The 13,893-nt window shown below is 52.2% G+C and overlaps 4 protein-coding genes across 4 annotated transcripts; 2 read left to right on the top strand and 2 right to left on the bottom strand.

Annotated features, from left to right (window-relative positions):
• Window positions 1–1,848: 1,848 nt before the first annotated feature.
• TRIREDRAFT_121315 (uncharacterized protein) lies at window positions 1,849–2,907 on the bottom strand (the record flags this gene model as incomplete). Its single annotated transcript, XM_006964405.1, has 4 exons — window positions 1,849–2,468; window positions 2,586–2,660; window positions 2,783–2,801; window positions 2,866–2,907. The coding sequence occupies 4 exons, from the start codon at window positions 2,905–2,907 to the stop codon at window positions 1,885–1,887; spliced, it is 720 nt and encodes a 239-aa protein (XP_006964467.1). The 3' UTR covers window positions 1,849–1,884.
• A 997-nt stretch (window positions 2,908–3,904) lies between these two features.
• Window positions 3,905–4,363, top strand: TRIREDRAFT_106270 (uncharacterized protein; the record flags this gene model as incomplete). Its single annotated transcript, XM_006964585.1, has 1 exon — window positions 3,905–4,363. One exon carries the CDS (start codon window positions 3,905–3,907, stop codon window positions 4,361–4,363), a length of 459 nt encoding a protein of 152 aa, XP_006964647.1.
• Window positions 4,364–6,100: 1,737 nt separating this feature from the next.
• TRIREDRAFT_76995 (uncharacterized protein) lies at window positions 6,101–7,571 on the bottom strand (the record flags this gene model as incomplete). Its single annotated transcript, XM_006964404.1, has 1 exon — window positions 6,101–7,571. One exon carries the CDS (start codon window positions 7,569–7,571, stop codon window positions 6,102–6,104), a length of 1,470 nt encoding a protein of 489 aa, XP_006964466.1. The 3' UTR covers window position 6,101.
• A 2,306-nt stretch (window positions 7,572–9,877) lies between these two features.
• On the top strand, window positions 9,878–11,447 carry TRIREDRAFT_39587 (uncharacterized protein; the record flags this gene model as incomplete). The annotated part of the gene is made up of 7 exons (XM_006964356.1): window positions 9,878–10,055; window positions 10,167–10,186; window positions 10,262–10,270; window positions 10,325–10,427; window positions 10,477–10,876; window positions 10,955–11,031; window positions 11,086–11,447. Coding segments are annotated over 7 exons (1,149 nt in total), but the record flags the coding sequence as incomplete, so codon positions are not given.
• Window positions 11,448–13,893: the final 2,446 nt, after the last annotated feature.

Raw genomic sequence — 13,893 nt, 5'->3', positions numbered from 1 at the left:
TAACAAATCATGACAGCATCTCGGTCTACGGAACCCACCCCGAATATCCCTCCCAAGATGGCGCGATGCAAGTGCAAACTGAAACACGGCCTATCATATGAGGTTCTATCATTACAGAACCCAGATACCTGGGCCGGTACTTGGATCCGAAGCAAAGGAGCAGCGGGTGTCTGTGCTTCGTATGATGTATGTGATGTATCAATTTGCCGTCATTGAACAGCCGATTGGACTGTATATCCGTACGTGCTTTTCCCCGATCATCACCTGTTCGAGACGATCCTGACGTGGCCTTTCTTCGATAAGGCCGCCCTCTGGGCCTCGCTTCTTCTGCTGTCTTCGCCTACGGAAAAGCTTCAAAGTAGCTAATACCAGTACTAGTACTATGACTGTTCTCCATCACTACATAAGGTAGGTGAGGTATTATGTGCTCCATATCCCTTAGCGAAGTCGGCCCATTCGCTGGACCCCGGGGAAGTTGCTTTTTCTTGTTTTTGTTCTTTGTCTTTGTCTTGCCGGGTGACCGTCGCTTCGGAATCCAGATACCGAACCCTTCATTTGGCAAAGATTCAGATTTACGACAGAGTCCGGACCACAGTTGTGAAAACGGGGTTTGGCATCGGTGCTCCATCTTTGGGGGGGCTTGCGATATTTGCCGGCGGCCCGCCCCTCCTCCTCCTCCTCCTCACCCCTCCCCCCCCCCCCCCCCCCCTCCTTCTAGTAGTAGGTATTCTGCCAACTTGCGGACCGTGCTTCAAATGAGTCTACAGTTGAGGCACCGACGTTAGATTTGGTGGCTTGGGGATCGTATTACGAGCCAAAGATCGTAAAACACGAGTAAGTCTCCTGGTTTAGCCCTTCGTAATACATACATCATTACCATAGGTGGAAACAAGAGGTCTGCGTTGACGATGATAAGTTACGACAACGCTTGTGAGAGGCTTACTTTGATGCTGTGTACTGCACAAAGGCTATGCTACCACAATCAGCAATTGTTTCGCTGTTCGCAAGTCGCGGGTTGTGGCATCAGATTGTCCCAGGTTCACCATCCTGGGACCTTTGTCGACCGGCATTCACCTTCAGACTGATTGATCCGGCCCGTTGAGCCGGGACAGAACAAGATGTTACATCTGTTGTTACGTGCACTACTAGGACCTAACGCACAAGTAGGGCCGAGGGTCTTAATTTAGGGAGAGGCTAGCCAGCACCCTGACTTGCATCTTGCTCTCTTGCTCCCCCCCCTCTCTCTGTCCCTCTTTCAGCCACAATTACAAAGTGCAGCGGTAGTTGAATGCCGAGCCTCTGGCAGGACAGGGCAAGGTCTATGTGTTAGGCGAGGCACGGACGAACTTGAAGCGGCTGGCGGATGTAGACGAGATGATGCCATGGACTGCTTGTACATATGAGGGAGGAGGAAACTACGGTGAACAGGCCTCATTAGGCAGAGTTGAGAAGTCTAGGGCATCGGCAAGATGGTCGTATGTATGTATGCTTGTGGTCTACTATTCTCTTTCTGTACTGACCTTACATGTATGTACTAGTAATGCCTGTGCTCTGCTGCTTGTGCAGGGAAGAGGACTTGCGAAATATCATACCCCTTGTGGGTGAAAAGAGCCATCTCCCGTTTAGCCAGACTCCTGGAATAGTAGCAACTGAAGTTGTCCCTCTTGTCTCTCTCCCCACACGCTTCATTTCAGGGGATGGGATGTTGCACACACCGTGATCAGTAATACTACTACGTTCGATACCGACTGCTGTTAGGTATCCCTCCCTTTTACTACCGTGGAACACGACTACCGGCAGATTGCTCCATGTCCATCGTACCACATCGTACATGATAACACCAGCCTTATCCCGTACCATGTCGTTAATAATTACAGGCCCCCTTCATCCCGACTGTGCCCTCTCAATCGTCCGCTCAATGACCCGGACCGTGCCCGCCAGTCCCTCGTCCAACCTGGCCCCCGGCACCTCATGCCCCAGCTGGTGAAAGAACCTCTCCCGCCGCGAGCCGTCGCACAGTTGAAACAGCAGCTGGTGCAGCTCCTCCGGATCCTCCAGGCCGCTGCTGATCAGGACGCCGGCCAGGGGCGACAGCGACACCAAGTGGGCAAACGGCTCGTTGGAGCCAATGACATGGGCCGTGGGGACGCGGATCGCGGTTCCGTCGACGACGCCGGCAGGGGTCAGGCATCGAAGCGTCGGCGGATCCTCCTCGAGGATCCCGGCCGGGTCCAGCGGCGGCGCCGCGCTCATCAGGATACCGCACTCGAGGCCCGCGAAGGAGCTTCGGGCGTCGTGCGTAAGCAGCATCGCCGCGACGATACCGCCTTCTGAGAAGCCCATGAGCCCCTGGAAAGGCCCTTCGGCAGTGATGAAGTCGATGAGGCCCAGCAGGAGCTGCCGCGTATGGGCTGGGGTGACGGGCTGGTCGAACCAGCCGAAGAACTCGTCGGCTACGGCCTCGGCCCCTGCAGAGTCGACCTTGATTAGATGCCAAGGCGAGGTTTTCCACAAGACGTGGGATCTTATTTTCTTTTTTCTTTTTTTTCTTTCAGGGTAGGTAATGGATGTGGTGGAAAGCTCACCTTCGCTAGGTTCTGTCTCAACAATGCCATCAATAAAGACAAACTCATGGTCACTGAGTTGTTCTCGGAGTCTAGCTAGAGTCGAAGCAACAGAGTATCAATATGTTAGCACTGTTATAAGTAGAAATTCGTGCCAGTTATGCCAGTACATGCATAGAGGCGGCGAACCAGCAGATGCAACGCCCACGAAAACTCACCAGTCTGCAACTCGAAAATCTAGTCGACAAGGGTCATCGTTAGCTAATACCCTTCCGCGGCAAACATTCATTCTCAACGTTACCTGGGCAGAGGTTCCGCGGCCATGGAGACACAGGAACCGCATCTCTGCTAAAAGCTGCTAAATGCCTAATTCGTCACTCGACAGTTTATGTGCAGGTCGATATCGGCAACTCAATCGCAGAATGCGACACTCTATTTAAAAAAAGGGGGGGTGGTCAACTTGTGTAACCAACAACCATCTCAAGTGCATACATGTACATACACTTTTGGCGCTTCGCTTTTGGCAGCTCCGACTTCATTCTTCGCCAGGGTACGGATACGGAATACATGCCGCATTCTCGGGAGACTGGCGATTTTCTCTGAGAGGAAATTCGTCTCGCCTCTGTGCCTTTTTCCCGCAGTTGCGACCCCTTGGAGTCTTTCAGGAAGCCAGCATGGGTCGCTTATTGTCAGCCCAGCCGCCCCCCCTGGCTTTGTCCAGGATGCTCCGCATATGGGCTCCAGTTACCAGGGTCATGTTGCGCCTCTGATGAAGTCCCATCTCCCTGGGCGGCGAAGCGATTCGTCAGTTGCTTGCCTTGGCAATCCTTCAGACAGTCCTTGTACGGAGTACTGCATCTAGGCTTTCCGTTTTCACACGGTTGCAGTAGTAGTTGTACACGTAGGTATATGCAGTGCGTACCGCGTTGTCCAAAGGAAGGATGGTTGAGAGTCATGTTTCTGTGATAGGTTCTCCTCTCACTGCGAGTTGGTAAGGGTTCGGACTTCATGCGAACCAGTCGTTGGCTCTTGTTTGCAATGCTGTTGGTTAAAGGTGCAGTTGCCATGGTTCTTTAGTAACAGTAGGAAGGCTTTCAGAGATATAACAGCAGCACGCCAGCCAACAGTTCAACAAGCTCGACCAGCATTCGTAGGGGAGAGGCTTTCTCACTCTGCGTTTGCATACCTAGCTGGCTACAAGTGTGAAGAGGAGTACTGTACATAGTACTCACGCTATCTCGTCACTGATCAACCTGTAACCACTATTGTTACCGCCGTTACAGCATCATTACGTGTAAAGCCTCGTTCGACGACCTTCCACACTCGTCCCGATCAGCACCATGGCTCTCGAACTTCCCGCCGGCGCTGCGGAAACGATAGTACGGAAGAAGGCAAAATACTGCCGCTTGGCGGATTCTAACGCGTGGCATCTGGCCGACGAGGTCTTTCTGCCCGACTTCGAGTTCAAGGCAGTCGACGACAAGGACGCCGTCATCCACATCAACGACACCGACTACCACTGGACCTCGCTCGCGGACTGGGTCGCCTACTTTAGCAAGACGTTTGCCCCCATCCAGACAATGCACGTCGTTGGATATCCCGAGCTGGAGCTGGTGGCCCCGGACGAGATCAGTGCCGTGTTTGGGGTCCAGTATTTCGTGGGAACGAAGGAGGTAGATAAGGGATTACATGGCACCGGTGGAGGACACTACTTTGAGACGTGGAAGCTCAAGGATGGCGACTGGTTCATCCAGAAGATCAAATTTGTGAGGATCTACTGGAAAGAGATGACTCTGTAGGGTTATATCAAGTATCTATTTGCTGGCGGATTGAGTAAAGTAGTAGGCGCAAGTACGAGAATGTCATGCCGCTGCAATTCAGGAACCACATGTATTACACACCGTATAATTATCCGCCTACAACTGATAACAAGTATCATCACATGCTTCCACACATAGGTATACAACCTTACCATATTTCTTACATACGGGAGTCGTGCATCCACTTTCTTGTCCCCTGCCTTGCCCCGAGTTTCTCAACGAAGATCCCTTCCATAACAAGCTGATGAGGGAAAGAAAAAAAGGGGGAAAGGATGGGCAGGGGAACTTTGCTCAACGGCTTAAGATCCCCTGGCCAAGGTTGGAGTTGCTGGATCTGTTCCAGACTCCATAACGGGAGCCTGGAAACTCGTCGCCGGTGCTAAAAACAAGGTGATCGACAAGAGGCTTAGACGATAAAGTTGAGTCCGAGTGTCCGCTTTCTTGCAGGCAACGCTAGACTATTTGGACGACATGGTGAAACGTGCTCAGAGAGAACAAGTCTGATAATACTAAACGTTGAGTGAGGGGGGGAAAGAGAGAAGATGAAGAGAGTAGGCGAAGAAGAAGCTGGGAAGAAGCAAAGAGAGAAGAGAAGAGCTTTGCCGTTAATACTAGTTGACGCTGCTAAACCTGCAGGGAACAAGGATGCAGGTTTCGGCTCGGCACTTGAGCTTGACTGCAACCGGTAAAGGTCTGTTTGTCTTGTTCCCCCCCCTGAATCCTTCGACCCACGCCCTAGCTTCGGCTAGTATACTAGTATTAACAGCTGTCCCGTGATATTCCAACTCGTCTGTCTGTTCTGTGGCCAACAGCAGATGCGAAATCCGCGCTCTGCATGCTTGGCGTGTCCCTTTGTCTTGACCGACATTGAAGGTTGCCGTGCAAAGCCTGTGTTGCCTGGTTGTAACGCAGAGGAGAGAGGGGAGGGGGTTGCTAAGGCAAAAAAAGAGCACGATAATTACTTGCAGACGTGGACTCTGTCTTCAACTAAGTGAGACATTAATACCCTCGGGAATCAGAAATTTGATGCCGATGCCGATTTGAACAATCCCGGGCACCAGAATTGCCCTCGACGGGGAATTTCATTGCCGAAACCTAGGTCTCTTACATGTTCTCGAATGCCGCCGAATCCCTTGCCATCGTGACCGGGGTATCAAGCCACAGCCGCTTATGGCTCGAGACAACGACTTGTACTGCAGTATGCAGACGGATCATAGAAGCGGTGACCATTTGTAACCTGAGTGCAGTCGGAATTGGCAAGGTTAAAACCAAGCTGTACACTTGTCTGCCTTCGATGGGGGCCCCAGTGAGAAGAAAAAGAAAGGAACCATCACGAGAGACGTTGAAAGCAGGAATCGTCCGATACTTGCATGATGCCATCACGCTACCACAACGCAACGCGAGCCTCCACGTAACATGTCGCATCGGCTCCTCCAGACACACGGGCTTCGGGAGATACCACTCTGGGATTTATTCAGGGCGAGGGTTAAGTCCCAGGTCCCAGGCACCCATGGAGGGCCATCGAGTTACATGCACAGTACGAACAAGACGAGGGTTTGCATGGATTCATCGTGTATGTATTAATTACAAAGTACTTGTATGTAAGATTGTCCAAACATCATCCCAGTCTGATCATTCCGTGACACATCATATGCCTGCTCAAATAGTAAAGAAGGAAGTCATTGAACAAGGTGCAGCCCCAGCCCAAAGGGGGGTATCAGTTGAGGAGGGCCGGGGCAGTGGCGTCCTCCGCATCAACGCCTCTGTACTCAAAGTACTTGCTAAACTCCTTGTCCTCAATGAGGTCCTGCGCCAGCCTCTTCTCGTAGAAGAAGGAGAACTCGGGGCCCTCGTCGGAGGCGGGATCGCTGCTGCGAGGGGGGTAGATGAGGATGACGCCCTCCGTCACGCGGTCCGTGAGGTGGCGGTAGGTGATGGGCCTGCCGAAGCCAAAGTCCGACGTCGACATGATGGCATCGCGGTGGTCAGTGAAGAGGACCGACAAGGGCGGCAGGGAGTCGATGCGGATGTTGAGCGACGTCTTGTCCTTGATGGTGGCCACCATCTCCAGCGTCTTGTCCAGGCTCTCCTGGGTGACGCTGTTGGTCAGGGCGCGGATGTACTGCGCCAGCTTGGACAGCGGCCACTCGGACATGATCTGGGCCGCCGTGGGCGCCTCGACAGGGGCCGTCGTGGACAGGGCCGCGAACATGACATTGCCCCGGATCCGCGGAGGGACACTGGGGTTGGTGAAGCGCCGTCGCATGTCGACGGCCTCGCACAGGAAGAGCTTCGAGTCTGGGTCGGGGTTGAAGACGGGGGCGCGGATGCGCGTGATGGAGCGCCAGATGTAGGCCACAAAGGCGTCGTACGTGGAAATCCACGGCTGGCCCTCCTCCGGCTGGGCCAACTTCTTCAGCTCGGCGGCCTTGCTCTTGGGCAGGTGGAAGAGCAAGCAGACACCCTGGACGTGGTCAGGGTGGCGCTCCGGAGCAGGAGGACCGTCAATCTTCTGGTCCTCAGGGGGCTCCGGCTTGCAGAGCAGGGAAAGGTCCAGATTCTTTGGGTCCCACGAGGGGAACTCGGTCTTGTTGAACGCGGCGAAGCAGTTCTCTGCCAGCTGCCGGGTGTAACCCGCCCACCCCATCACGTCCGCGGCGTAATGGTGGTGATGAAGGATTAATACCAATCCACCCCGGACGAAGTTCATCTTGAATGCTGCCACGACGGGATGATTATCGGGGTGAGCCTCGGGCTTCTCGCCGTAGGTCATCGGCTCGACACTCCAGAGCTTAAGGTCGCCCAGGGCAACGGCGCTGAAGTTGGCCTTCTCAATATCCTCCAGGGACGGGTACTTGTCCGCGTCCTCGGGGGCATCGAGATACTGCACGAACAGACGGACCGTGCTGTCCTTGGTCTTGACGTATTCGTAGCCGCTGCCCGACTCCTTCTTCTCAATGGTGCAGCACAGGTGCCTCGCCTGAGCAAGTGTCCGCTCAAGGCCCTCCTTCATGGTCTCCACGGCCCGAGGCTTCATAGCGTCGTCCATCTTGAAGAAGAGGCAGTAGTTGTTGTACGACATAGCTGTAAGATAGTCCAGAGTCGAAAGTTGGAATTTTTCCCCGCTTGCGGGATCGTTCTCCCACCCATGAGGGTGAAGATGAAAGACTTCCTGCTTTGGGGCCATGTTTTTGGCTGACTTTGTTGTAATTGAGTAAGAGCGAATGGACCGGGAAAGGAGGAGGTGGTGACAAAGAGGGGATGGGAAGCGTTAGGTAGGTATTGTAGGAGGGATTGGTACAATCTTTCCTTTTTCCTCTGCGTCTTTCCGACTTTTGTTGTTCTCGACTTCTCCTTTCTGGCCTCTAATATATACCACCAACCTACCTCTTCGGACTCGTGGCGGTATCGATATCAACAACCCGCACTCCGTTGAGCTGATCCTTTGGGGCCTCGCTGGTGCTACCCCTGAGCCAGCCACCGTTCTGGCACAGAGACACTAGCTCAGCGTTTGATAACTTGCTTTATGCGACCCCAAGCGACAAGGCCTTGAGACCGACTTTGTCAGATGTGATAGTCCCGAGATATCCCCAGTTTGACTCCAGCATTGTTTGCGGTGAAAGCTTGGTGCCAGCCGTGAGCGGGGATTCAGGAGGAGGAGCTGCAGGCCAGGCAACACTACGAGTTGATATGGCCGGCAACGAGAACCCTGGCAAGCTTCATGAACCCGGGTCAACGGCTCCTCTGCAATGTAGCATCAAGCCGAAGTGGCGCGGAACAACCGCCGCGGTGCGGCTGCGTCTCTTGATGGTGGAGCTTTCAAGGGGGGGTTTGCTCAGCTTGCAGGCCCAGCACACAGGGAGAAAAGCACAAATGCATACGTACAAAGTCCCCCCTTTTTTGTTTCTATTTTGTATGTTGGGAGAGGCGAGGTGGCGTTTTTCTGCATGACACTTGACAGCGTCGGGTGGGTGGTGGCATCGATGCTACACATGCCGATATCAACGTCGAATAGCTCCGGCACACGTTTCCTTTGCTCTTATTTAGCGGCAACCTACTTAATACAGCACCTCTCTCCGCATTGTCTCAGCCGGCAGATGGCTTGCAGGTGCGAGCACGAGCTCCCCCCTTCTTCAACGGCGCGGGCAAGACAAGACCGCTCGGCAGCTCTCTGGGCACTTTTGGACCCCTTGCCACTCCGTTCCCACAAGCCGCGACTTTACGCGGTCGTCCCGCCCCGGCTCTAAGTCGAAGCGATATCCCATATCCCGGCTCCCTTAGCTCGGTTTTGCTTTCCGGAAGAGAGGTTGCTGCATTAGCCTGGAAAAAGGTGGGAAGCTAGTTCACTTCATAGATGAATGCCGGACCAGGGGGGTCCAACAAATTCGCGCAAGGCACATGCAAAGTCACTTAGACGATAACTTACTGCGCAGTTTGAGAAAAAAAAGAGGGACTTGGAGGGTGAGTACGCGCATACGGTGAGGCAACCCGAGAGCAGGAGGAAGACTCCTCCCGTCTTAATACCGTAATACGGACGTCTTCCAGTTTTCGTCGTGTGCTTGGACTTTTTGCCTATTCCCTGTTGATGTCTGTCTGTTGTCCGCTTGCCACCCGCAAAGACTGGGGGATCAAGAGGATAAGCGAACTTGATTTGATTTCTCCTCACTTCGGGTCGATGTAGATCAAAGGATATCACTGTCATTGAAGGGTCATCTCAGGAGGTCGATCAACGTATTCCTTTTTCAGGCGTCTTACCCAGGAGAGAAGACGGCATGGAGTGGAAACCAGGCTAATGCAGAATGGCCGAGCCAAAAGTTCACAAGAAAGAGAGTGTGTACTTCGTATTACCTGGACAGAGTCTCGCCAGTCAACCAGGCAACTTTGAACAGGACCCGAAATGCCCCATTCAGAGAAGACTCGACCATGCCGAGTTTGTCTTGCGTCCTTGTTCTGTGACCCCAGTCTTTCACCTGACTGTAAGCAGTCTGAGTGGCCTGACCATGTCGGTTTCGAATCCCGGATCCATGGTAGTATTGGCCCGTTGGCCGTAATAATAGGTGCAGCCGAGCAAGCAGGAAGATCATTTCCGTACTGCCTTGTTTTACTATGTGCCGTTCGTGCAAGAGAAAAAGGAAGGAAAGGCAAAAAACAAAAAAGGAATGAGGAGGAGGTCTGGAGCAATCTTTTTGCCTCCTGATCTTCAACACAGTCCATTCCCTTTGACAACTTTATCTTTAAACGAGACCCGCCCACTTCCACGAGCCTGAACCTTGAAGAAGAGGAAGGAGAAGAAAAATCTCAAGCAAAAAGTTTTCTGATCAAGGCGCGGCGCGCAGCAGTTGACTCTGTTTGCTCTGGGGCTTTCTCTCTTCACCTTCGCAATCGTCCTTCGTTAGCTCCAGGAACAGAGGAGGTCCTCTATCCCATCTTCACTTATACGCTCTTTTTGACCACTTCCGAAAAGTCTCCAAAACCACATTCATCATGGATCCTCTGCAAGGTCCTGCCATGCCTCCACCTCCTGGCGAGGTCTCGAATCTTGACAACCCGCCAAACAGCAACCACCTCGCCTTGGGAGTTCAGGTGGGAACTTTCGTAATCACCACGATATTCTTCCTCCTCCGAATGTACGGCCGTGTCGTGATGCTGAAAAAGTTTCAAGCAGAAGAAAGTGAGTGTTTCCCTCCCGCTGAAGTCTTGGAAATCTCAAACGTCCAGACTCGCACGGAACATGAATATGTCGCAGGTGATAGATGGGCTTGCTGACTCTTTTGCGTTACAGTGATGGCTATATTGGCATATGTTCGTCTAATCAACCACTGTGAAGGAGGCGAGAGAAGCTCCCTTGACTGACCACTCGTCGATTTTGTTCTCTAGGGCAATTACGTAGGTCATCTTCGATTCCAACAGCTTCCATGCATGACAGCTAACCTTTGAAAGTTTGGGGCGATCTTCTCAAGCTTCAAGATGCTCAAGTATCCAGGCTACATGGTCCATACGTGGAATGTTCGTTTGATCGACGTGGTTCCAACTACATACGTCCGTAGGCTTCTATATCCAACATCTTCCACGCACAACAGCTAACTCATGAGAAACAACCCAGTGGGTCTTCGTCTACGGTGTCTTTTACTCCATCGTACTACCGCTCCTGAAAGTTGCGATTATGATTGAGTGGATTCGGCTCTTTGTCCCTACTAACAAGGCAAAAAGCCCCTTTTTCTGGGGCGTCTGTGTGATCTCGTTTATACAAGTCACTTCTGGAATCGCCATTGCCATTGCGCTGAATCTGCAGTGCACTCCTCATGAGCGTATCTGGGACTTCAGAGTGGAGGGCAAATGCTTCAACCTGTTCTATCTGCAGGTCATCTCGGCAAGCATCCAGCTGGGGTCCGACCTTGCTATGTTCTGTCTGCCTCAGCACACCATCTGGACTCTGAAGATGTCCTGGCAGAAGAGACTCGGTGTTGCATCCATCTTCAGCATGGGTATCCTGTACGTACACTTATTCCCCCATGCTTCGTCCCGCAGCCTGAAGAATTCAGACCAAACTGACAACTCTCCTCCCCCCAGCGCCATTGTTGCCGCAGCGTTCCGACTCGACGTCACCATTCAACACGGGGCAGATCCAGACAGCATCTATTCCTTAGGTCCTCTATATATATTCCATTACCCCAGATAACTAAAAGCTAACAGCTCTTTAGGTCCTATAGTTTTTTGGGCCAGTGCTGAGCAGACGTGCGGTTTCTTCATTCTCTGCGTCCCTTGCCTCCCCAAGATCATCCAGGAAGCCGGCATCATCCCGGCCCTCAAGAAGGGCACCGGCATGATGCACTCCGGCAGTAATTCCAAGCACACCGGCAGCAGCTTCGCCCGCGGCGGCAACACCAAGACGTCTGTCTCGGCCAACAAGGACTACTACCAGCTCGAGGAGGAGGGCATGAACATGAAGAACCTGTCCGAGTCGACGGAGCATCTTCACGCTGGATCTCACGGACAGGCCATTACTCGAACCACCCGCGTCACGATAACGACGAACGACAACCGCTCCATCAGCGATACTGATAGCAAGAACGGCGGTTGGGGTAATTAGGAGCGTGTGGACAATGACGGGACGCGAACTGCACATGAACGAGGCTGCTCTGGACGGCTCCATGATACCCTGTTTCCATGAAGAGAAAAAAATGATTTTAATCTTCAACACTGTCCTTTACCCCTGTTACCACTATATATTATACAATGTCCCCTGCTAGTTATTCGGCCGAGGCGCTGGCACCACGGGCAATGTGTGGCCGGCTCTTATTTGTTTAGTTTCTTGTCCTTCGTTTCTACAAAAGCTTTATTGTTAGTCGATAGTATCTAATACCTCGATGCCGGTTCAAGGGGATTATCAATCGCCCTCTGTATCTGTGTGCTACGTCTTTCGTCCTTTATATGTATATAGAAGAGAGCGATGCCAGCTTAGAGCGTCGGCTTACGCGTATCCAGTTTTTGTCTTTTCGGCGATGCGCATATGATGGGAACCCGTTTGCTGATTGGTAACACTACATAAATACGACACAACTTGTTACAGTCCCAATTTGCCGCTTGACATGCTATCAAATTCCTGTTTCCCGGATCGTGTGTCGACCGCTTGAAGCCATTGGGAGTCCATCCCCCCCCACCCCCACCCCGGCCCCACCCTCGGCTCGGCATCACGGCCCGAGGAACCGCCATCACGGTACTCGTACACGTATGTATGTATGTACCTTGTATTACACATCCTCCTTATACGCGGAACTGATCTAAGCGCGCTGTCAACATTAATCGCCGAGACAAGGGAAGCAACACTCTCCAACCTACGGCTCGCACGATGCGTGCAGACGAGAGAAGAGAATAGAGGCGTGCGTGTAAAACACTGGCATTGGATCCACAGCTGCAGTATAGCTCGTTACAATGTTTCGGAATGAAGAACGGCAACACTGTTGTGGAAGAACTGACCAAGGGCAAATATATGATCCTCCGTCAGTATACAATAGCTCGAACATAACTTAGATCCTCGATCAGCGCTCTTGTTAGCATCGACCCGTCAATCCCCACAGAGTCTCAACCCATCGGCACTCGAGCCCCCACCCCAAGGTTAACATCCACATCATCATGTCCTATATAGGAGAGCGCTTGCTCTTTATAGTCTTCTTTATCTCCTCCTTCTGCTTCTTCTTGCTCTTGCTTTTTCTCTTATTCCGCTGTCTTTTCTTCTTGCGCATGGGTCTCTTCTTGTTAGGGGCGTACGCCCTCCATGTCCTAGTCTCCTTCTAGAGCTACAATCTGCTGGTGCTGCCGCACCTTATACTAGTGCTGCTGGTGCTGCTGGCAAGGACAAAGGGAAACAAATAAAACAAAGGACAAATGAATGGCTGCACGTCGTGAGTCTCAACAGCTCTGCTTGCTGGCAGACGTCTGATTGCGTTGTTTTAAAAATGGCAATGGGGCGCAAAATTCGTGTGCAATTGCTACTATATGGTATACATGTAATCTGATACGAGGAGAGAAGCTCACGAGCATGATACTCTGGACGGTGCAGCCTCAACTAAGGTAGACATGGGAATGCAATCTACAGCCTACAACAAGAGATAACCAAGGATTGTGTAGTCACATTGCAAGATGCACCCAGAGCCGTCTTCATTGCTGGAGTAGCAACTCTTCGCTTGACTGATATCTTGATGTCTACATACCTACATGCAATGAATGGCGTGCCCCACAAGGTTCGCTGAAGATAAACTTCAGAATAATCGCCAGGCACGCCTGACCTGTCAACCTTGATTGGCGGGGTAAGCGAATTGGTCTAGATCTGCTAAATGTAAGGTAGCCTGGTGGTGCGAGAACGAGGTCTCCAGGGCAGGTAGCCCAACAGCTTACGAGTATCTATCGGAGGGTTGCAAGGGCTTGTGAAGCACAGATTCAATTCTTGAAGCTTCGATATGAAATAATGGAGGTACGTGGTAGTATCTGGGAGAATACTTGCACCCTTCTCTGAACATTCTGGTCGTCACTCATGCACTGTTGACTACCTTATCTACTTTCGCCGACTACCTCGTCATGGATTACGGACCTTCATGCCGAATGGGCAGAGGCTTGCGAGTACCCACGTCGTACGTCACCTGCCCCATATCGAGGTCGATAAACCTGCGCGACAATCGGCAGGTACCGAGCCTATTCCCGTCAAGAGCACGCCGCTGTCAAAACTCAAATTCAATCGGCTGGGGCTGAACTAGATCACAGCTCCAACGACTTCTAAGTCATGCTTCGCAAGATAATGGAGGTGCAAGACCGCGCTCGGGATATTGAGACAGGAAGATGCAATTCAACAACAGCGATGCAATGTGGATCACGGACGGATCTCGGTTGGCGTGGTCCTCTCTCTTGGTCAATTGCGGGGAGATTCGACTCACCGTCCATCTACATGATTGCAGGTCTCTTAGACGTTCCGGGCGCTCTAGCTAATTATTCTATGTTATAAATTGCAAGACTAT

This window comes from Trichoderma reesei (assembly GCF_000167675.1).
Source record: "Trichoderma reesei QM6a unplaced genomic scaffold TRIREscaffold_7, whole genome shotgun sequence".
In the NCBI taxonomy this organism is placed as follows: domain Eukaryota; kingdom Fungi; phylum Ascomycota; class Sordariomycetes; order Hypocreales; family Hypocreaceae; genus Trichoderma; species Trichoderma reesei.
The sequence above is the reverse complement of the archived record's forward strand: the minus strand, read 5'-3'. Positions and strand labels throughout refer to the sequence as shown.